General features: G+C 51.2%; 10 protein-coding genes across 10 annotated transcripts; 3 read left to right on the top strand and 7 right to left on the bottom strand.

Annotated features, from left to right (window-relative positions):
* Positions 1 to 12: 12 nt before the first annotated feature.
* Positions 13 to 935, bottom strand: N7473_006650 (uncharacterized protein; the record flags this gene model as incomplete). Its single annotated transcript, XM_057152590.1, has 3 exons — positions 13 to 147; positions 212 to 522; positions 590 to 935. 3 exons carry the CDS (start codon positions 933 to 935, stop codon positions 13 to 15), a joined length of 792 nt encoding a protein of 263 aa, XP_057006928.1.
* A 272-nt stretch (positions 936 to 1207) lies between these two features.
* On the top strand, positions 1208 to 1782 carry N7473_006649 (BolA family protein; the record flags this gene model as incomplete). Its single annotated transcript, XM_057152589.1, has 3 exons — positions 1208 to 1309; positions 1412 to 1518; positions 1614 to 1782. 3 exons carry the CDS (start codon positions 1208 to 1210, stop codon positions 1780 to 1782), a joined length of 378 nt encoding a protein of 125 aa, XP_057006927.1.
* A 202-nt stretch (positions 1783 to 1984) lies between these two features.
* Positions 1985 to 3869, bottom strand: N7473_006648 (syntaxin). Its single transcript, XM_057152588.1, has 5 exons — positions 3770 to 3869; positions 3531 to 3699; positions 2986 to 3452; positions 2641 to 2920; positions 1985 to 2553 (listed from the first exon to the last, which is right to left on the bottom strand). Exons 1-5 carry the CDS (start codon positions 3773 to 3775, stop codon positions 2486 to 2488), a joined length of 990 nt encoding a protein of 329 aa, XP_057006926.1. The 5' UTR covers positions 3776 to 3869; the 3' UTR covers positions 1985 to 2485.
* Positions 3870 to 5654: 1785 nt separating this feature from the next.
* Positions 5655 to 5906, bottom strand: N7473_006647 (Major facilitator superfamily domain general substrate transporter; the record flags this gene model as incomplete). The annotated part of the gene is made up of 1 exon (XM_057152587.1): positions 5655 to 5906. One exon carries the CDS (start codon positions 5904 to 5906, stop codon positions 5655 to 5657), a length of 252 nt encoding a protein of 83 aa, XP_057006925.1.
* A 17-nt stretch (positions 5907 to 5923) lies between these two features.
* On the bottom strand, positions 5924 to 7727 carry N7473_006646 (uncharacterized protein; the record flags this gene model as incomplete). The annotated part of the gene is made up of 2 exons (XM_057152586.1): positions 7526 to 7727; positions 5924 to 7388 (listed from the first exon to the last, which is right to left on the bottom strand). Exons 1-2 carry the CDS (start codon positions 7558 to 7560, stop codon positions 5924 to 5926), a joined length of 1500 nt encoding a protein of 499 aa, XP_057006924.1. The 5' UTR covers positions 7561 to 7727.
* A 551-nt stretch (positions 7728 to 8278) lies between these two features.
* On the top strand, positions 8279 to 8524 carry N7473_006645 (uncharacterized protein; the record flags this gene model as incomplete). The annotated part of the gene is made up of 1 exon (XM_057152585.1): positions 8279 to 8524. One exon carries the CDS (start codon positions 8279 to 8281, stop codon positions 8522 to 8524), a length of 246 nt encoding a protein of 81 aa, XP_057006923.1.
* A 3372-nt stretch (positions 8525 to 11896) lies between these two features.
* xanG (cytochrome P450 monooxygenase xanG) lies at positions 11897 to 13673 on the bottom strand (the record flags this gene model as incomplete). The annotated part of the gene is made up of 4 exons (XM_057152584.1): positions 11897 to 11947; positions 12005 to 12076; positions 12141 to 12998; positions 13068 to 13673. The coding sequence occupies 4 exons, from the start codon at positions 13671 to 13673 to the stop codon at positions 11897 to 11899; spliced, it is 1587 nt and encodes a 528-aa protein (XP_057006922.1).
* A 1489-nt stretch (positions 13674 to 15162) lies between these two features.
* On the bottom strand, positions 15163 to 16030 carry N7473_006643 (eukaryotic translation initiation factor 4E; the record flags this gene model as incomplete). Its single annotated transcript, XM_057152583.1, has 3 exons — positions 15163 to 15630; positions 15728 to 15799; positions 15857 to 16030. 3 exons carry the CDS (start codon positions 16028 to 16030, stop codon positions 15163 to 15165), a joined length of 714 nt encoding a protein of 237 aa, XP_057006921.1.
* A 705-nt stretch (positions 16031 to 16735) lies between these two features.
* On the bottom strand, positions 16736 to 17514 carry N7473_006642 (Mpv17/PMP22 family protein; the record flags this gene model as incomplete). The annotated part of the gene is made up of 5 exons (XM_057152582.1): positions 16736 to 16779; positions 16832 to 17137; positions 17200 to 17305; positions 17373 to 17427; positions 17504 to 17514. The coding sequence occupies 5 exons, from the start codon at positions 17512 to 17514 to the stop codon at positions 16736 to 16738; spliced, it is 522 nt and encodes a 173-aa protein (XP_057006920.1).
* Positions 17515 to 18278: 764 nt separating this feature from the next.
* N7473_006641 (40S ribosomal protein uS5) lies at positions 18279 to 19746 on the top strand. Its single transcript, XM_057152581.1, has 3 exons — positions 18279 to 18635; positions 18847 to 19104; positions 19206 to 19746. The coding sequence occupies exons 1-3, from the start codon at positions 18372 to 18374 to the stop codon at positions 19461 to 19463; spliced, it is 780 nt and encodes a 259-aa protein (XP_057006919.1). The 5' UTR covers positions 18279 to 18371; the 3' UTR covers positions 19464 to 19746.
* Positions 19747 to 20016: the final 270 nt, after the last annotated feature.

Genomic DNA, 20016 nt, shown 5'->3' with positions numbered 1-20016 from the left:
GAAAAGGGGGGGTTATGATCGCGTTGACGACGCCGTGGATGTGGTGTAAGGGGAGGAGATGTAGGAGTCGGTCTTGTGGAGAATATTTCCATGCTTCCAAGAGGGACGTTGCTTGTGCTGTGAGTGCTCGTTCGGGAATGAATACTCCTTTCTGTTGTTGATTAGCATGTACGCTCTGATACTGGATGTATGTATGGAGCCAGTCACATACCGGACGAGCCGTTGTACCAGACGTATATAGCATCATGCCACCTGCTGGCAGCTCAAGCGAGCTTTTTGAGTCTTTCAGTGAAACAGACTCATTTCCAGAACCTCCCACAACAAGTTTCTGTCGAATATCAAACAGCGGATCATGCTGCAAGCCTGCCTGAAGAATATCCTGGGCCTTGTTGGCGTATTTCTCCGTAGCTAGGAGGACCTTTGCTTCGGAGTTATCCAGAATGTACTGCAATTCACCCGTGGGAAATGACGGGGATAAAGGCAGAGCAATGGCATCACATCCAAAGATAGCCAGAAGCATTACTATCAGAGCAGTTAGCCTCGAATCTTGCAACGATGAAACCTCAGACGAATAGAAAACAATACGCACCCACGTAATCATAGCTATTTTCCGCCATAAAGGCAATTCGCTCTCCAGATAACTTTCCCTTCGTCTGACCCGCCTTTCGCAGGAGATCTTCCTTTGCGCGGAGGACATCGGCGGTTAGATTGCCGTAGGTGAATGACCGACCAGATAAGCTATGCACTACCGCCAAACTGGCCGGGTCATGGTCTTTGATCGCACGGAAGATATGTGTGTTCGGTAGCTGGGTGAACAGCCTCTTGGCCGTTGAGAAGAGTCTCGCATGGACGATCTGCGCCGAGGGATACAGTCGCGCGGAGCTCACGCGTAGACTCGGTCGCCCGAGTCTCGAGACGAAATTGCGGCCGGACATGGCGAAATTATCGTAGCAGATATCAATCTGAATCTCTCTTGTATCTCTTAGCAAGAGTAGACCATAGTTTCATGTCGAGTCTGCTCAGCTTCAAGATTGAGACACAATGGCTGTTGGAAGTGTAGTTGATGTCATGTGGATAAAGTTCCGCGGGAGGCCTCCAAACTTCCAAACCTCCGAGTCAGTCACTCTCCGCACCGCACTCCTCTATACGAACTGAACTTTACGCTTCCCCCTCCTCCTTCCCCCTCCACATCCTCCGTCTTGCATCTATGCTCCCCCGCATCCTCCCAGGCCTGCTACCGCGCCGCCTCTTCTCCGTCTCTACCAGAATGGCATCCATGACCCCGATGGAGGATGTCATGCGCGACAAGGTACCCACCCCCGCGCGATTTCCATCACCACTCCTATCTGTCCCTGCGATATAGCTACACTATACCAGATATATACATATACTAACAATTCTCAATGTACAGCTTACCCACGCATTCACCCCGTCCACCCTCCTCATCCGCAACGACTCACATAAGCACGCACACCACGCCGCAATGGAAGGTTCGACTTCAAAAGAGACACACTTCCAGTATGCGATTTCCCCGGAAACCTCTTAATACACTTTTACAATATCACTAGCTTGAGACTGGACATATGGCATCATATTCTAACCTACTGCTATAGTGTGACGATTGTCTCCGACGCCTTCGAGTCGAAAATGCAGCCGGCCCGACACCGGATGGTGTATGCTTTGTTGAAGGAGGAGATGGCTAAGGAGGGTGGGATTCATGCGTTGCAGTTGAAGACGAAGACGCCTGCGGAGGAGGAGCGGGAGAAGGAGAGGAATGCTTGAAGAGAACATGGATAATGGAGGTCGAGGTGGATTTATATGTGGTATGGATGGTGTGATATAGAGGCGCTCACTAGTTACTGCTTAGCCAGTTGGCGCAGCCAGATTCAAATACAGATACCCCAAGAAGCGAGGACAATAATAATCTTGTCCACGACGGCATATACTCGACAATACAATGTCTACTATACCCGAAAGATAAAAGTTCAGACAGAAGGGATAAATTATTAGACGGTATTACATAGGAATCGAGTGCCAGACAAAAACAAAAAGGGCGCCAACAGGCAAAGCAGCAAAACAATCTAGTATGTACATCCCAGAGCACTGAAGCAGCACCCTCGACGGCAACGTGTTCGAGTGCCCGGGAGCAGGATCAAAAGCACAATCATCATCATGGAACAGTCGCATGCAGCGGCTGTACACGATACCTGCAGCAACTGGAAGAACATAAGGAAAAGAAGGCCGATCGAGAATTTGCTTTTACACAATAGAGAGAGAGAAACAAAAAATGACATGCGAGAAGGTGGTATAGAAACGAAGGGGGAAACAGGTGGGGAGGATTGCTGGGTGACGTGTGTGAGAACGGTGGGAACGAGCGCGGCGAGTTTGGGATTCGAGTCGCGACGTTTTTCGTTTGAGAGGAGGACGGAGTGATAGGTTCGTACATGGTTGGGAGGGAGACATGGGGGGAAAGCAAAGCAGACGCTTATTTGCTGCTCTTGTTGGCCTCGGTAACACCGACTGCGACACCGACAACAATAGCAATGATGATGACTGGAAAGATGCAAGGTTAGCTAGAGATTTTCGAGATTTTCGCAACAGGTCAAGCTGCGAAAAAGGCAGGGTTGAATGGCCACTCACTAACGATGATCAGCGCATACCACTTCCAGCGACGGGCGTTGCGGGCGCTAGTAATAGCACTGTCCAACTTGGTGTTGGCTTGCTGAACATTGCGGTGGGTCTCCTCAGCACCCTGCTGGATCTGAGTGACGGCAGGCTCCTGCTGGATGACAAGTTCCTGAACGTCAGTGAACAGCTGAGCCAGATCGGCCATATCCTTCTCGATCTTCCGGATAGCAGCGGAACGTGCGAGGGTGGCCTGGCGCGCATCGTTGGCCTGGCGAGAACGAGTTCCGGGGGTCTAAACAAAAGAGTTAGATTCCGATATACAATATATCCCGTCTAATCCGCGCGAGTCCAACCTACCATGAATGCCTGCTCCTGGCCCTGCATCACAGCCTGAACACCAGCCTCGAGCTGATCCGGGGTGGCCTCGGGATTGGCCATCTGGTACCGACGGCGCACCTGCTCCTCCAGGCGCTTGTGGAAGTTGGACTGATCGCCCTGGTAGGCCGTAATCTCATCCTGCAAGCCCTTCTTGGCGATTGTGTAGTGCTCGGCGGGGCCCGCAGTACCGCAGCCAGGGGTGTCGGCGATGCGCTTCAATTGGTCGCGCAGGTAACGCAGAGCAGTGTTGATCTCGTCCTCGATATAGTCGACGTTCTGGCGCGTCACCTGGTCCTCCTTGGCGGTGTTGGATTCCAGGAGAGCAGCCTGGGCGGCGCGGAGCTGAGTGGTACGCTTCCTCTTGACATCCTCAATTCCCTGCTTGAGCTCGTTGATCCGGGTCAAGAGCGCATTCTTATCGGGGACTTGCTGCATGTTGTTCATTTCTGTTGATCAAACGGAGAAAAACGAGTCAGCGCGTCGCGTTCCGAAGGCGCCCGAGGGCGAAGAATCGCAATTCTTACCATAACCACCGTTGCCCTGCTCCATGGCACCGGCCTGACCGTAGCCGCCACCATATCCGTAACCCTGCTGGGGTTGTTGCTGTTGCTGGGCACCGTATGGGTTCTGCTGGGCACCATAAGGGTTGTATTGGCCGTAGCCCCCTTGGTTGTTGTCCTCCAAGTTCTGGTACTGACTGTTGTCAGAAAAGGGGGGAAATATAGGAGGAATTCGCGGTCGGGTCTGGGGAGGTATCACTCACACTCATGATGGCTAAGGAGGATATTTAAACAAAGAAAGTCAAGGGAGCAAAGAGAGGAGGGGAGGGGGGGGAAGAAAATGAAGGATGGAAGGGTTTGTTAAGAGGAGAGCAAGTCAGAGAGTAAGACGGGAAAGAGGAGAGGCTGTGGCGCGGCAGAAGCGCCTGGCGGTGTCACTTTGGGGGTACTGGGAATGTCACTTTTCTTACGGAGTACTCTTGGTCCCTTCGAACGGAGTGGCTGAATTTGGAAACACTGTAGCCTTATTGGGGACATACTCCTAACTATGAGTAGACTACATGATGCTCTACAAGTATCTTTAGAGGATTGAATGTTTACCATTTCCATGAAGCGCCCTTCAAGTAGCAAGGAGACTCGGGCGGCTAACAAAGACGTTTCACCCTTCCTACTAGTTTCGACCACCAGAATTAAACTAATCAAACCCAAGTCCTAAAGTACCCCGTAATTGAAGTGATAGTCAGGGGTCTCCCTCTAATTTAGCTATGACACGAGCCATCTATGTATCCTACCATCCCACCGAGAGACACAGGTCACCCCCCAGAGTCACCACTAGAGTTTGTCGAGATGCTTAAAAAAAAAGTTGTTCCTGCGCAGCCTCCTTACAATCGCAAGTGGAGTGGTGCAATTGACCATTCACACGGCGTGGCTGATGCGGGTTGTGTGCTATTATTATTTCTGCCTGTGCTGGTGCTGATCATTGCCTGCAGCTATGGTGGATCGGGTCCCTTATTGAGTGGCAAGGAAACCCTTTCCACGGGTGGTATATAGTATACTGCATTGACAGCTGTCAGTTTGTTTTATAATAATTGACTATACTATATAGCATATAGCATACTGTAGTATAAAGCATTTATTATACTCCATAAAGGGAGTATAGGCTGCGGTACCTACACCCGTGGTAACACCCCCGAGTCTGCACGTCATGATTGCGGTGCATGGTCACTATTCATAGTGGGAATAGGCGGCGAGATTCTTCCGGGTCGCGGGGGTGGAAAAAGGCTAGAAGCCTAGAAAGGGGTTGCAGAACACACTATTGCAATTAAGCTATGAACTATAGACTGATACATCATACAGAAGAATTAAAGTATGTACTAAAAGGAGGTCGGGTTCGATAGTGTCTGAAGTATGTAATTATGTATTCCGAGTTATCTGGTCGTAACTTTTGACTTGAATTATCTACACAACCATACTGTAGAGACCAACAATGACTTGAGCATTATTTCAACATGACACACCCCCACTAACTACCTGTGGCAATGTCCCATGTCCCATACGAACCCGCCAATAGTCCTCTGCTTCCGCTGCATCCCGCAGTAGTCTAGTTTAGGACATCAATGGCCTATGCTGGTCAGCCCTGGCTGAGTCTGCAGGGGCCGGGGGCTGCTAGGTACTGTTAAGGGTTGAGGGTAAGATCAAATGAAATTAATCCTATCCAGACTCTGTCAGGTTGTCCAAAACTATGAGATGGGTCTCTATACCTCCCAATTCAAGGTCCACTAACTCCGTACCTAATGTACGGACAAGCCTTGAAACCAAGAACGGCCAATCCTACACTCCCAAGCTATTTAAAACCAGCCCGAATTATTACAAGATAAAGATCTTCCATCTACAGTACAATATTCACACTGGGATATTTGAGTAAAAAACTATTTATAAATTTATAAATGTATATATACGAAAGATTACATCACCAGACACATCATACATAGACTCGTCTCACATAGCCGCCCAGCAGCCCCAGCCCACAAGGCAGCTCCAGACGATGCGCGCAACGCAACGCAATGCAAGTTCGGATATCATCAGAAAAGAAAACAAATCAACAACAAATAGATCACAGATCTATTTAGCAGCCATCTAATGCTAGGCCTAGTGCTGAGCCTGGGAAGCACGACGAATCTCCTCCTCATGGGGAGCCTCGGGCATGGGGTCATCAGCGTCGAGGGCATTCATATCATCCTCCTTATCGTTCAAGTGACGGAAGATAGTGAAGAAGATGATACCGCACAGGAACGAGGCAACAGCCAGACCGACGAACATCCACATAATCGCCGGGTCGAAGGCGGCGGGGGTCAAGGCCTCGGCGAGGGCGGAACCGAAGGCGTTGGTGAGGAGGTACATAGACTGGACGAAGGACTTCATGGAGGGGGAGCCTTGGTGTAGGCGTACTCGAGACCGGAGACGGAGGCGAAAATCTCCGAGATACCGATGAACATGTACGCGGGAGTCTGGATGGCGATGTGCACGTTGTTACCGTAGGCGGTGCCGTCGATTTCGGACGCAGCGCAGAGCGGGTGGCCGTAGCAGGGACCGGCGGAGTAAATCAGGTGCTGGACGATGGCGGCGTACATCATGGCCAGGGAGGCGACGATGAAACCCAGGGAGATACGGGTGATGGGGCGGAAGGGGATGCGCAGACGGCGCATGAGGGGGTAGACGACTGTCTCGAGGAGGGGGATGAAGACGATGATGGAGATGGGGTCGAAGTTCTGCATCAGATCGTTGGGGATGCCGTGGCCCATCATCTGGCCGGCCTGGGTGACGAAGTTACCGGAGAACTGGCCGTAGACGACCCAGTAGATGGGGTAGAAGGCGAAGACGCGGCAGGCGACGAGGGCGCGCTTGAGTTCGTCGATGAAGTGGTCGTCCCAGGGGAGGGTGGCCTCGACGCCGTTGTGCTCGAGCTGCCAGCTGGGCTTGGGAGCGTCCATGTTGCGGTTGCGGATCATCATCCAGAGGGCCTTGAAGGCGTCGGTGATGATGGAGCCCTGGGGAGGGCGGACGACGTAGTACTTGCGGCCCAGGAGGAGGACGAGAGTACCGGCGGCGAACATGCAGAGACAGAGGAGGTAGCCGGACCAGAAGCCGATGTACAGCTCCATGTAGGGAGTGGCCAGCAGGGAGAGGGAACCCAGGTTAATGCAGCCGTAGAAGATCATGTAGATACGCTGGATGGTCAAGGCAGGGTCGATGATGACGCGCTCGCCCTTCTTGGTGGTGGTGAGAGCCATCTTCTTCCGCTTGTACTGATCGGCAATCAGAGGAGCGACGTTACTCTTGATACCACCGGTACCGAGGCCGATGACAAGGATGGCAACGATGAAACCACCCATACCAGCACCGTGCTCCAGAGCACTAGGGATGGAAGTGCAGACCAGAATCAGGAGACCAACGAGATAGACACCGCAGAACAGGACAATAGTCTTGTACTTGCCGAGGTACTGATCAGCGACAATGGCACCAATGATGGGAGTAACATAGCACCAGAACTGGAAGAAAGTGGTCAAACCAGTAGCACCCTGGTGGCCCATACCAAGGGCACCACGGCCCTGGCTACCATCGAGAGGACGCAGGACATAGTTCTGGAACAAACCAGACATGCCGTAGTAGGTGAAACGCTCGCACAGCTCGACAATGGCAACCAACCAGGCCGAGACGGGCAGGTTCTCGGCGATGTGACGCAGAGAGCGCTTCTCATCCTCGGTGGGTTCGCCGCCATCGGGGGTCATGGAGAGGTTCTCCTTATCCAGATCCATGGCGGCCTTTTCGTTCAGGACGACCTGCTGCTGCTCAACGGGGACGGTGTCATTGTAAGTAGGAGGGCTGTCGGGGAAATCAGTTAGACAAGCTCAATTCTAGCCGAAGAAGCAAGCCCTAAGCTGGGGACACCTGCGCAGCTGAAAGCTTTTGCAGGATTTGACGCCAGTAGGGTACAGGGCAAAGATATCCTGTCGACATACCGAGCAACCTCGACCTCGTGATCCGCAGTCGACATGGCGATAGTAGGTCCAGGAGATTAACCTTCTCTTCCAAAAGTGACACAGGGACGAAGGGAAGAAGAGAGAAAGAGGAAAAGACGACCGTGACCAGTATACATATATAGCCAATTTTTATTACCCAACGGACCCGAGGTCGTGGTGGAGAAAATTCCGGACGGTTTCTTATCGGCGGATGAACCGAAAGAAACCAAAAAAAATAAGTAAATTAAACGACTAAGAGACTAACAGGATGTAGTCAAGCCGAGTCAAGCTCTCTTGGTACAGTGGTAACAGTACAAGGGGCCCCCGGGGTTTAGAGTGGAGGTTGTATTTCCGTTCCCACTTTTGGAAGGCGATAAGTCGTGAAAAAAAGGGAAAGAAAAAAAGCCCCAATCCAATCCAATCCAATAATCCAACCGTGGATGCGATCGGCAGGATCAGTTCGAGTTGGGGCGAATGGCCGTGCTGCGATGGCCGATAGCCCCACGAATTCAACCAATGTAACCCCAGAAGGGACACTCGCACGGAAGCGAACAAGTTGCTTGCTGATATGAGATATGCTGAGAGATGCTGACATGCTGATACGTTGATATCCTGGTTCGAAAATTGGCTCATAAGACAAACAAGCAACGCTGCAGGGTTCAGCATGTTTCGTCTGCAGAGTCTTGGCAGTCGGTTGAAGGCGCTGGTGGAGGTTCTCGAAGGGAAGAAAAAAAATCAAAAACCCGTGCCGTTATGCCGTCCGCCGTACCTGAACTACCAGTACCCCAAGGCAGGACTAGTGCAGTGTCCACTTTCGAATCGTCCACAAATCACATCACCCGATGCCAGTCGGAGAATGCCGGTGGGGAGTGGAAATTTTGGTTTCTGATTCAAGCTGCTTCCGGTACCAACGCCGCCATGCCACATACCGATGAGTCGAAAACGCTCTCCGGGTTCGCCACGAGGCAAATCGAGGAGAAAATGGATCACTTTCCATAGAATCTTCTGATCAGACACGCTCTAGCCGGAGTCCACTCTCCGGAACTCCGCCAAGAGTCCATGATAGCCGCGGTTTGGCTCATCGGGGGAGATGATTCGGCAATTTGGAAGCGGTTTGCGACCGAGTGGGAAAACGATTCGAGTCATGGAATGGGGACTGAATGGACTGTGGGCGCGTCTGTCTACTCCGGACGCTGGTTCACTGTCGGGGACTGTGCGAACTGTGGGCAGCTAGATTAGAGTCGCTTGTACCTCCTTACAGCGGGGGTCATTTTCGGCTTTGAAATCGACCTGGACGAATGACAGATCAATCATGACAGCCGACGCGCCTCCGCGGCCCGCGACCGAGGCCAATGTTGAGGCCCGAAGATGACAGTCTTCGATGATAGGAGAGGCGGTCCAAAGTAATTCCCAGTACATTTTCAGTACCGGTTCCAATTTTCCATAGTGTACTCCGTACTCCATCCATCGTACTATCCAGCCGGGCTCATATGGTCTGATCCGCTTAGGCCTTTCTCCCAAGAGGGTCTCCGGGCAACAACCGAATTCGGATCAGAGTAGAGCAAACACCGACCAGCACTGTCGTGCGGGCGTTGTCTCATTGTCTCATCACGCAAGGATGACCCTCGGGGATACCGGGGTAGCAGGCAATGGGGCACTCGCCGTCAACTTGGGTCAAATCGTTACATGGCGGCTGATTGCGCCAGGGACTTGCCAGGTTCAGCTGGTTTTTCCCGCCACCCTGTGTAAACCTGTAAAGTCCAGGGTACAAGAATCGTACAGGAGTCTCCATAGTGTGTATCTGTACTGCAACGTTGGGGCCGTTCCCCGCGTCCCCCCAATCCCCCCAGAGAGCTTATCAGTTGGTTGACCAGCGAATCAAACACATGTGAGTTTCGACGATGTCTCAGAAACCTGTAAGCCTGGCACGATACTACCCCGGAGTCCGCTGGGTATTATCGTGTGGGGAGATGAAAGGAGATCCGACGCATAGCGAAGGGCAGCAAAGCCATCCGCAGGGGAAGCAGCAGGAAGGAGGGACGATCCCCCAAGTCCTGCACAAGCCGCCAATAGCCCAACCAATGATGCCTCAAGTTGTGCTGAATGGACGGACTGGACGGGGATCTCGATCTCGGGATGAAGTTGCTGTTAGGCGTGCGGTACAAAGGACACTTCTTTGTGCAGTGGGTAGCGGACATATTATTGTACGCATGGTATGCACCCCGTACTCATCGTACTGTAGTGGTCGGATTGCAAGTTCAGGGCATGATTCCGGGGTAATTTCTCTCTCGTAACAGCGCGGTCGGGGGAGATTTGGCGACGACGGGCAGGTGGAGTCTGGCGCTGCCAAGACACCGTTCAATGATAAGGTGATTTCTGGTTGTCGTACGAATTGGTCATCGTAAAGGGTGGGAAGAGGATGACCTTATAGAGGTCACATTGTGAATGAAGTAGGGGTCAAAAAGCGAAACTTTTCAACAGCCAAGACGAAGAGTTTCAAAAGAGTCAAAAAAACCTCCGCGATCAACGGGGGGAACACACTGCATAAATAAAATCACGACAAGCCCCAATCCCCCAAGACCCAAGACCGACTCCAAGGGAAAAAAAGCCCCAGGCTATGGCTTATCGCTCCGACTTCGCTGCGGTTCCACCAACGAGAACGGCCTGAAATTGTGAAATTGTGGTGCTGTGCTCGTCGTCAGCCATCGGGGCAGTCTTGACCGGCCGTGTGCTGCCCGTTTGGCGACTAGTCACATACGAAGGGCGTAGTTCCAAGCCCTTGGCTGAACCGCACGGCTGATATCATGGTGTGAAAGGAGGGGGAACAAACTCTCATTGCGCCCAGGGGGTCCAAGGTCCAAGAGAAGCCGAGAGAATCCAAGAGGATTGGCAGGTTGGCAATTCCAACGGACGGCTTGAGCACGCCACTTGGTCAAGAGAGTTCAGAAAGTCACCAAAGTCACCAAAGATGTTATCTTCGTGGCTGCTTGAGTCTTTGGTGGCCTCCGGGGTTCCAACGGAGGACTCCGGGATATTGCCATCAGAAAGGACAATAAGCATTCGATTAAAGTTGCATATCGACTTCTTGGCGAGATGATCTATCTCGACATCCAGTCATCGACTGACGATTATTCTGCCACCACCAAAAGAGTAGTTGCACACGACTATGTACTACCCCAACTACAACTACTCTCTACAACACAAACTTATTGCGTGGCCTACCTCTCAACTCTTGACCGACTTGATCGAGTCATCTCGACCCCAACATTCCCCCCATTCATGCATCGGCGATCAATCCCTCTTCGGATACAAACAGCACACCCAATCACCTTCAGGCTGGTTGGGTACCTTCCGAGCTCTCTTGCCCATCATTGGCGCCTAGTACAAGAAACCTTGGAGATATCGGCCGAAGTCGCTGGCCCAGCTCGTTTCTGGTCCTCTCGTCCGTCGGTGAAAATTGATATTGCGACATCGTCGGCCACTCAGCATTCGTGTGGTGGACCGGGGAGTGTCGGGGATTCTCCGTAGAGTGTCTCCATTTCTTTTTTGGACGCGTTGTGCTTGGGCCAGTCAGGTACCCGTCATTATTTTGACAGACGAGTTTCATTCGTTGGAATTATGACTAACAGACGGTGTTTCCAAGTTACGTTAGATATAGACTGGCTGTGGGATACAGTAGTATGCTCTCCTTGGCTTATACTGACACAGGGATACTGACACTGGGTTTGAGGTTTAAGTATCTCTTTCAATTAATGGCTAGGGCTGCCTTCGCACTGCGAACAGTCATATCTATGAGTCTGGTGGTTCCCTCAACTTGTTAAAATTGACATCCTGTCAACGGTCAACGACATCGGTCGACGCTGCTGCCTTGCCAATAACTTAGTGACTCATTACTATATTGCTCACAAGTCATGACAATAATCTATTGGAAGAAACCGGAGGCTGCCCTCCGTCTTCGGGGTTCTTACATGCATACTAACTCCTGTACTCCATACGGATGCCGGCAAGGACCGATGCTGTCTCGGCAGTGGTCTGCCGGCAATGCATGAAGAGTCCTACTGCCAGCCCAAACAAGACTTCGTCCTCGCAGCACTAATTACTTTCTTCGCGGACATCCCTGTCTATGAATCTTGTTCTCACGATATTCACGGGTGAATACTATATGAACGCTCGTCGGTCCTGGTATAAATCTCCCGGGGAGCGTCAGGGCCAGACTGATACGTGGACCTCGAGGAGGAAAGTCCCCAGGCAAACTGACAAGGCTATGGGAATAAGTATGTCGATATCGGCGATGATGTGGAAACATCGGGCTCCAGAACAGGTGATAATTGGGGATTATGCATTCTTTGATCGTTTCCGACTTTTTGCATTCTAGTTCAGAAATACCATGCACTGTACCTCACTCAGATCTTCCCATTCTTCCTATAACACGTCGAGCAGCTTCCAATCATCCGATCAAATCGTCTCATTCAAACACACCTCCCTGTCCAATCCCCCGTTCTCCCTCTCCCGCACGATAGCACGAAGTCCCAACGGAGCCATAATCCCTCCCTGTACAAAATTCAATCTCAATCAGTCAAACTGTCTCCATTTCCCCTAGGCTAGAATCACTCACAGAAGTCAACTTCAACTCATACCCCGGATCAACAACCCACTCAATCCTCCTCACCATCTCAAACAACAAAATCTTCACCTGCAGCACCGCAAACCCCTGCCCCAAACATTTCCTCGAATGCGCATTAAACGCAATAAAATGACACTGCGTCGTCTTACTCCTTACAGCACCCTGAATACTCTTAACATCACTCCCCCATCGTTCCGGAATAAATTCTCGACAATCGTTTCCCCAAATATTCGGATCCGTGTGTGCGCCAAAGGCATTCCAGCCTACCCATGTATGATTTGGAATAGTGATTTCGCCTCCTAGAACTGATTGGGAGGTTGTTACGCGGTTGATTAGTTGGGACACTGGGGGGTATAAACGGAGTAACTCGAGGATAACGGCGAATAAGTACGGTAGGGAATTGACTAGGTCTGTTGTTGGATTTTCTGTACCTGTGGCCAGGATCTCGGCTCGTAGTTTTTGCTGGATGGATTGGTTTGTGCCTAGGACCCAGAAAGTTGAGTTGAGGAGTTGTTGGGCGTTTTCGTGCGCGGTTAGGAAGGTTACTTTTAGGTTTGCGCGGTATTGTTCTTCTGTGATGCGGTTTTCTTTTAGGGCTCGGTCGAGGTAGTCGACTACTTGGTCGCCGTCGGGGTTTTGGTTTGTCCCTTTCTGGTGTGTTGTCCGTTGGAGGACTGTTGTGCAGAGGAGGTCGCCGAATTCTTGCATGATGGTGAATGCGGCCTTGCGTTGGCGGAAGAGGAAGGGGTATCGATCTAGATCGGGGAAGTTGAAGAAGAGGGGTTTGAAGAGGGTCTTTTTGATGATTGTTTGGAGTTCTTCGAGGCGTTGGTTTGGTCGTTCTAGTGCCTTTCATAAACAAGTAAATGTATTAGCAGGATATCCACCATGAGAACGGGAAACGGATGTATATCCAACCTCAAGATCAACACCCATAAAGCTAATCCCCATACAACTCAACGCCCACCGTTGAATAATCGGATTTACAAGCACACCCCTTCCATCACCAAGTCTCCCCTGTTCCTCTAACAGAACATCCACAAACTTCCTCGACTTCTCCAACAAAGGCCCCGAATCGGTAATCCTCCTCTGTAACCCCGGCTTCATAATAGACGTATACAACCGCCAGTTCTCTCCATGACTATTAATAATATTATCCCCCACCAGCGCCGCAATGACACTCCACGGGATCTTCTTCTGACTGCCTGCCTTGGCGTAGACATCTTCGTGTCGGAACATGTCTACTAAAAATCGTGGCCGCGTGGCGAGCACGTTCCATCGTCCGGCGAACCAGATCTTGACCGCGCCGTGGGTTTCGAGTGGTTGTCGGAGCCAGCGGTCGTATATTGTGTCTTGGCCCATGTCGGACCAGAGACCAAGGAGGGAGATATAGATTGGTACGGTGGGGATGTTCCGGGGCATGGAGGAGGGAATTCGGGTGTACCAGTATAGGAGGAGGATGGTGCTGATTAGGAGGGTGAGGATGCTGCGCATCCAGTTGATCTCTGGGAACCATTCGATCATTTTGGATATCACTAATGTGCTAGATGTTAATGGTGAACGGTACAGTCGAAGCTCTTAAGAGTGTTTCTCTCAAGTGTCGTAACTCTCTCAACTCCGATCCCGATCACGTCTGACCTGATCAAGACACAGAAAAGATCGACTGTAAGGACCAATACACCCCGGCTATTCTGGGAAACCATTCTTGAGGTATTATCTAGAATCAGCCTCTGCCACATGCTATACTAAGAAGCCACGGTGACTTTGCTGACTACCGCTGCTGCAAATTCGAGGAATCACAGTCCTGGACGGGCACCTTGGGAGTACAAACTCGGACCTTTTCTTTGGACAAGGGATAGACTGATAGTATATCGCGTAAAGCTGATTACTTTTTTGTGCGACCTATTGAACGCCCGTTCCGTTGGAACACATGGATGTGGACTATTAACCTCCTAGCTACGTAGGTGTTGATGGTATTGAATATTGATGGAACGATGCGGCTTCCTGATATTTATCCGGACCCAGGGATCAATTATGGGACATATTCTCGATGATATATGTAGATTCAAATTCATCGGGAGATTATTTTGGGTTAACTTCCAGACTGGAATTAACAATATACTCGCTGTCTCTGCATCATTTCTGACCTATGCGGATATTCTTCACTTAGCCTGCATCCATACTGGGCAGTTATCAAAAAAATCTCCACAGAGACTATTTTTTGACTCGAAGTTTAGTAAAAGACAAGATCGATGTTGATGATTAAGATAAGTATTCCCTATCTGTGGTTTGTGATATGCTTGCCTCCAGAGCACATATTCCCGTGTATAATCTGCGGTCCATTTGCTAGAAATATATCTTGGTGTACCCGATCAGTGTAGCGCCTACCTGTTTCCCTCGCCATATCTTAGCCCTGGTACTTTAAGTAGGTATATCCGCGCTTGATTCTATGTAATTCACTTGATACTAACAGGGTAGTACAAACTTCAGGCTGACCTTGGTACGTACGTGCCCGAGTTCGCTACGTCGGGGCTCGTGGCCACTACCTAAACCGGACACCTTTATCTATCGGAATTTGGAATAAGCAATACTATACTATACCTACATATAGGAAAACACCGAGTACGACATATGTCTCATAAAATGCGTTTAGTAGAGTAAGATACATGTCGCAAGGAATCAGGTCGTTACTGCAAAGAAAATAAAAAAATGCAGCAGGGCGAAGAGAGACTGGGAATCATCAACTTTTTCGAGCATCATCCCCAGGCAGACAGGACCCCCGTTTTTCCCTGAAAACATCTCATAAAAGTCTATCCCCCTTCATCGTAAGGTCTCTATCTTCGTCTTCACGCTCCCATCCGCATCTGCATCTGCATTCGCATCCGCAGCTGCATCTCGTTCGTGCATACTCCCCGGCTTTGCCCCCTTTCCATCCCTGGGTATTGGCGACGGGGGAAAAGCGAACCTTCAAATAACGAAAAAGAGAAAAAAATCCATTGTTCACAACGCTTTTTTAAACGGTGTACTTGGCCTTGGCACGAGTGCTACCGCTGTGTGCGCTATCGGTGTGACCGGAGAACTCGACGACATCCGCCTCCTTAAGACGGAGTACGTCCTTGAACCGCCGACCGATCGCCTCCAGTACCTCCTTGCCCTGTGCGGGTGTGCGAGTGGTCTTGTCGCCGGGGATGCTCTTGCCCACGGTGCGAGTCCACAGACCGATACGGTAGAAGCCCTTGCGCACGTTCACGACCACACCCATGACCTCGTTGTCGCCGTCGCCCTCGAGGGTCTCGCCGATGGCGGAGAGTTGTGCGTGCAGCCACAGGTCGTCAATGGGGACGGACCGCTTGTCCTTGAATTGGTATGACCACTTGCCACCGTGCTTGTTCTGGGGGTCCTCCCATTCCGGTCGTACGCCCTTCTTGAAGAGGTGGTAGTCGGCCTTGAGGCCCAGCTCGGAGGTTGGCGTGATGTTGTTCTATAGAGAGGGGTTCTAGTTAGTATATGTAGAGCAGCCTCGGACTTTGTGGCGGAGTGTCCGATCAGGTGTAGATTTGGGGTTGGAAGCAACATACGTAGATGCCCCAGAATTCCTCGACGGAGCTGAATGTGACGACCTCCTTCAGCAGATCATTCCAGTTATCGCCCTAGATGAGGCACAATCAGCACTTCGATCCGCCATATCGATTTTTAACGATTCTCACCTTGCCGGAGGGAGGCTTGGTGAACCAGAGGGTCCACTCGTGCATAAGCGGGTGCTTGACGTTGAAGTTCTCGGGGTTGTGGAAAACGGTGATCGCCTCGTCGGATGAGGTAGCCACCGCGGGCGCGGTGTTCTCATCAGTCACAGCGTGACCATTCTCTGCGACGGCCGCCATGGTGGTGTTCGAGTTTGTGGAGAGAGGTGAGAGAGGAAGAAGGAAAGATTTAAAGGGAGGCGGGAGACTTGAAAGCAAAGGCGGCGGAGGGGAAGATTTTCGGGTCCGGAAGGCGCAAGAATCGGGGAAGAGGTGGCCGAGTTTGCGAGACAAAGACGAGAGAGAATCGACCGGAAAGCGAGAGATCGAGGATCGAGAGGTTGTTCTGCTCCAGGCAGAGAGTGATGGAGCGTGGAGAGTGGGCGACACACAAGGAAAAGGGCCCGCAGTGGAAGTTTTGAAGTTCGAGATGCGGCAACACAAAAAACTGCTTTGCCTCTTTGGGTCGGGCCGAAGCAGCCCTAATAGTATGGTGCAGTAGTGAATTTGGGGAACTATCATGAACTATTGGGACTATTTCTTGACTGCATGCTTATATCTAGAGATAGATCTCTCTTCTGATTCTATTCAAATTTATCAGTGTATTTTTTCTGATAACTCGCTGGTAAATTACAGGTCCCAAATCCCAAAAAAAGCAGCATGTCCCTTGTAGATAAACCCAAGATGTGTATATGGCACCAAATGAATAAAAACCCAAACAGCGACCGTGGAATCCCTCTATAGTAAATGCCAATGGTATCGCCAAAATCAAACAATAGATGCTGTAGTAGAAGATGGAGGAGATGCGGCACCCTTTCATTTTCTTCAATCTCCCCGGTTCACCAGTTACTCCTCGCCGCTGTTCATCAAGCTGAGGAAGCAATTCCACCCTGCAGATAAATTAGCGCTTGAATACCAAACCCTTCATAGAAAAACACATACCCAAGCTGACAATGTTGACCACCAGCACTCGCAGCTCCAGGGGAACAAAGGCAAAGTTGGCACCCTGAACAAAAGGCCAGACCATCAGGTTGGCCTTGTAAGCAGGCGCAAACGCATTCTTCCACTTCTCGATCGGATCAAGGCCCTCCATTATAGCCATCGAGGATAGGAAGCAGGTCAACTGAACAGGTGCGAAGAACATCTGATCGGCGGCGACGCGGGCGACGGTGGTACTGGCAGTGCCCTTGAGAACGACATGGCGCTGGAGGATACCGAACCAAGCGGTGGCGACGGGACCGAAGACAGCTGGGGAGAGCAAAATGATTAGCGATTGGATTGTAGGGTATCTGGAGGGATTCCAGTCGTACCTCCACCATAGAGGGCCATGCGCCCGGTGCGAGCAAAGTCGTGCTTCTCAAGGCCTCTCCGGTCAACAGCCTGTTGGGCTAGGACATCACCGCTGCCAAACAACACCTGTGTATGTGAATTAGATCGGGGCGCATTGAATCGGATTGGTAAGGAGGAAGGTGAAGGATTGTACCGCACTCGTAATACTGGCTGTGAGGATGGGCCTCTTGGCCAATTTGCTCTGGTACCTGTGTTCAAATCAGTGAGCGACTGTTTTCCGCGGCTGAGGAGGTGATGGGCGGAGAGCGAGACAAAGCAGCTTACCAGCGCAACATGGTGTGTCTGTGTGAAGGGGAGATGGAGAGAGAGGTAGAAGGTGAATGGAAGGAAAGGCAAGTCAACTCGGTGGCCAGGGAAGAGGAAAGACGTCAGAGGGTCACCAGCAAGTCAAGTTGCCAACCGGAGGGGGAACGATCTCCATCTTTAAATTGCGGAGACCAGTTTTTTGGAGTTTGGGAGTTTTGGACGGGGTTCGCCCGGCCTGGAAATTCACCCGCCTGGGGCGGCAAAGCCCCAAACAGGATTCGGATTTCTTTTTTGGACGTCTCATGTGATGTCTTTTTTTGGTTTATTGATCTTCTTATGATATCTCCGAATGGGATACCGGAGAAGGGAGAGAATTGACACCTCGCATACTGTACTTATGTATATTGTATGCAGGCATCGGATCGATACAGATAGTCATAGATTGAATACTCATGGAGGGTAAAGAATAGGATTACATGATAGTATTCTCCATAAAATATGATCTAGAACTCTGGATATACCCCTATCAGCCCCTGTGCAAGGAGCAGTCCATACTATTTGTCTTTGTATATGTGACTGCGTCACTAGTTAATGGGCTCTCGACGGGCCCATGAATTGATCCAAATCAGTCAGCTGACCCTGCCCCTGTAAAGCCTAAAGTGCACGTGCCATCTCCGTCATTCCTTGGGTCCCCACCACAGGCTGACTTCCCATTTCGGACGTTAGGGCTTAGGGCTACTTCTAGGGCTGCCACACCCAAGTTTCCGCCCGCCTCGCTTAGCCCACCCGAAATTTCGGCCAAACAAGTCCCGTCCAGATCGAACCTCCGACGACCCCATCGACATCCATTTTTCCGACAACCTCACCTGTCGCTCATACACACAACATGGCTGACGCTGCTCCCCGTGGACGTGGTGGTTTCGGTTCGCGCGGCGACCGTGGTGGTGACCGTGGCCGTGGTCGTCGTGGCCGTGGCCGTCGTGGTGGAAAGCAGGAGGAGAAGGAGTGGCAGCCCGTCACCAAGCTCGGTCGTCTCGTCAAGGCCGGCAAGATCACCAGCATGGAGCAGATCTACCTCCACTCTCTGCCCATCAAGGAGTACCAGATTGTGGACTTCTTCCTCCCCAAGCTGAAGGATGAGGTTATGAAGGTACGACAGACACCAACAAGCGCCATACACAAAATACACCCGGAGGAATTGGAAATGAATCGCATTTTCGAATGCAATTGGGAGGGACTTGCGCCATGCGATTAAGCATAGTGCAATCACACCCTTTCAAGATTTCGCGCCAATTGAAGGAACACATTCAATTTGATCTAGACCTCAGTGACTGACATACTCTTTCTTCCACCACCTACAGATCAAGCCCGTCCAGAAGCAGACCCGTGCCGGTCAGCGTACCCGCTTCAAGGCCATCGTCCTCATCGGTGACGGCGAGGGTCACATCGGTCTCGGTATCAAGACCTCCAAGGAAGTCGCCACTGCCATCCGTGCCGCTATCACCATTGCCAAGCTCGCTGTCCTCCCCGTCCGTCGCGGTTACTGGGGTACCAACCTCGGTGAGCCTCACTCTCTGCCCGTCAAGCAGTCCGGCAAGTGTGGTTCCGTCGCTGTCCGTGTATGTATACCCTGAGCTCCGTCTCGAAGTCGAATTCGAGAAGAAATGCGTGAATTGCGCAAGACCAAAGAGCCCTGGAACTAACGGAATTCATTGTTTAGCTCATTCCCGCTCCCCGCGGTACCGGCCTTGTCGCCTCCCCCGCCGTCAAGCGTCTGCTCCAGCTCGCCGGTGTCCAGGATGCCTACACTTCCTCTTCCGGTTCCACCAAGACCCTCGAGAACACCCTCAAGGCCACCTTCGTTGCCGTCGTCAACACCTACGGCTTCCTCACCCCCAACCTCTGGAAGGAGACTAAGCTCATCCGCAGCCCTCTGGAGGAGTTCGGTGATGTCCTCCGCCAGGGCAAGAAGTACTAGGTTATTGGGAATAATGCTAGCATGATTTAAAGTTTTCGAGTCTCCTCACAAAATACCAACCAACTTCCCAATTTCTCCCATCTTCTCTCGGGCTGGCAGGATAAAAATGGAAAAGTGTGGGTCTCGGGCGACGGGTGTCCATGGATGTTGTACTTATCACGGGAAAGGGTTCACAAAAATAGCAGAGTCAGCCTTCTACCAGCCAAACAGGATGGTTTTCTCGTGGTACTACGTGTCTTTATTGCGTAGTTGTAGTAAACCTGTATCTACCAGTCCTGCTGGCATTCGAATTACCTGTTTAGGTCTAAACAAGACCTACGCAACTTGTTAGTGTCTCCACGGGGCTTTCTGGTGGAGGCAGGTGGAGTATCGAAGTATTCTGGAAGGGGACGTATACTTCCCCTCCATATACTTCCGCCTGTAAGCATTCCCATCCAGGCTTGCCTATTCAAGTGTACTCGAAAGGATAGCCTCGAGTCTTCCCACGCATAATCAATGAGCGTACAAAGGGATTTGATCAAAGAATTTGCTTGAACCAGGAGTTGTCTTCAGA

The sequence above is a fragment of the Penicillium subrubescens genome (assembly GCF_028828155.1).
Source record: "Penicillium subrubescens strain IBT 31985 chromosome Unknown utg000005l_segment0_segment0, whole genome shotgun sequence".
In the NCBI taxonomy this organism is placed as follows: domain Eukaryota; kingdom Fungi; phylum Ascomycota; class Eurotiomycetes; order Eurotiales; family Aspergillaceae; genus Penicillium; species Penicillium subrubescens.
The sequence above is the reverse complement of the archived record's forward strand: the minus strand, read 5'-3'. Positions and strand labels throughout refer to the sequence as shown.

Bases quoted from the DNA above. Each gene is read 5' to 3' on its own strand.
- N7473_006641 (XM_057152581.1), top strand. From the start codon at position 18,372: ATGGCTGACGCTGCTCCCCGTGGACGTGGTGGTTTCGGTTCGCGCGGC. The intron at 18,636-18,846 runs GTACGACAGACA...CACCACCTACAG, and splicing joins TGAAGGATGAGGTTATGAAG to ATCAAGCCCGTCCAGAAGCA. The intron at 19,105-19,205 runs GTATGTATACCC...TTCATTGTTTAG, and splicing joins GTGGTTCCGTCGCTGTCCGT to CTCATTCCCGCTCCCCGCGG.
- N7473_006648 (XM_057152588.1), bottom strand. The intron at 3,453-3,530 runs GTAAGAATTGCG...TTTGATCAACAG, and splicing joins GCAGGGCAACGGTGGTTATG to AAATGAACAACATGCAGCAA. The intron at 2,921-2,985 runs GTAGGTTGGACT...TCTTTTGTTTAG, and splicing joins GCCAGGAGCAGGCATTCATG to ACCCCCGGAACTCGTTCTCG.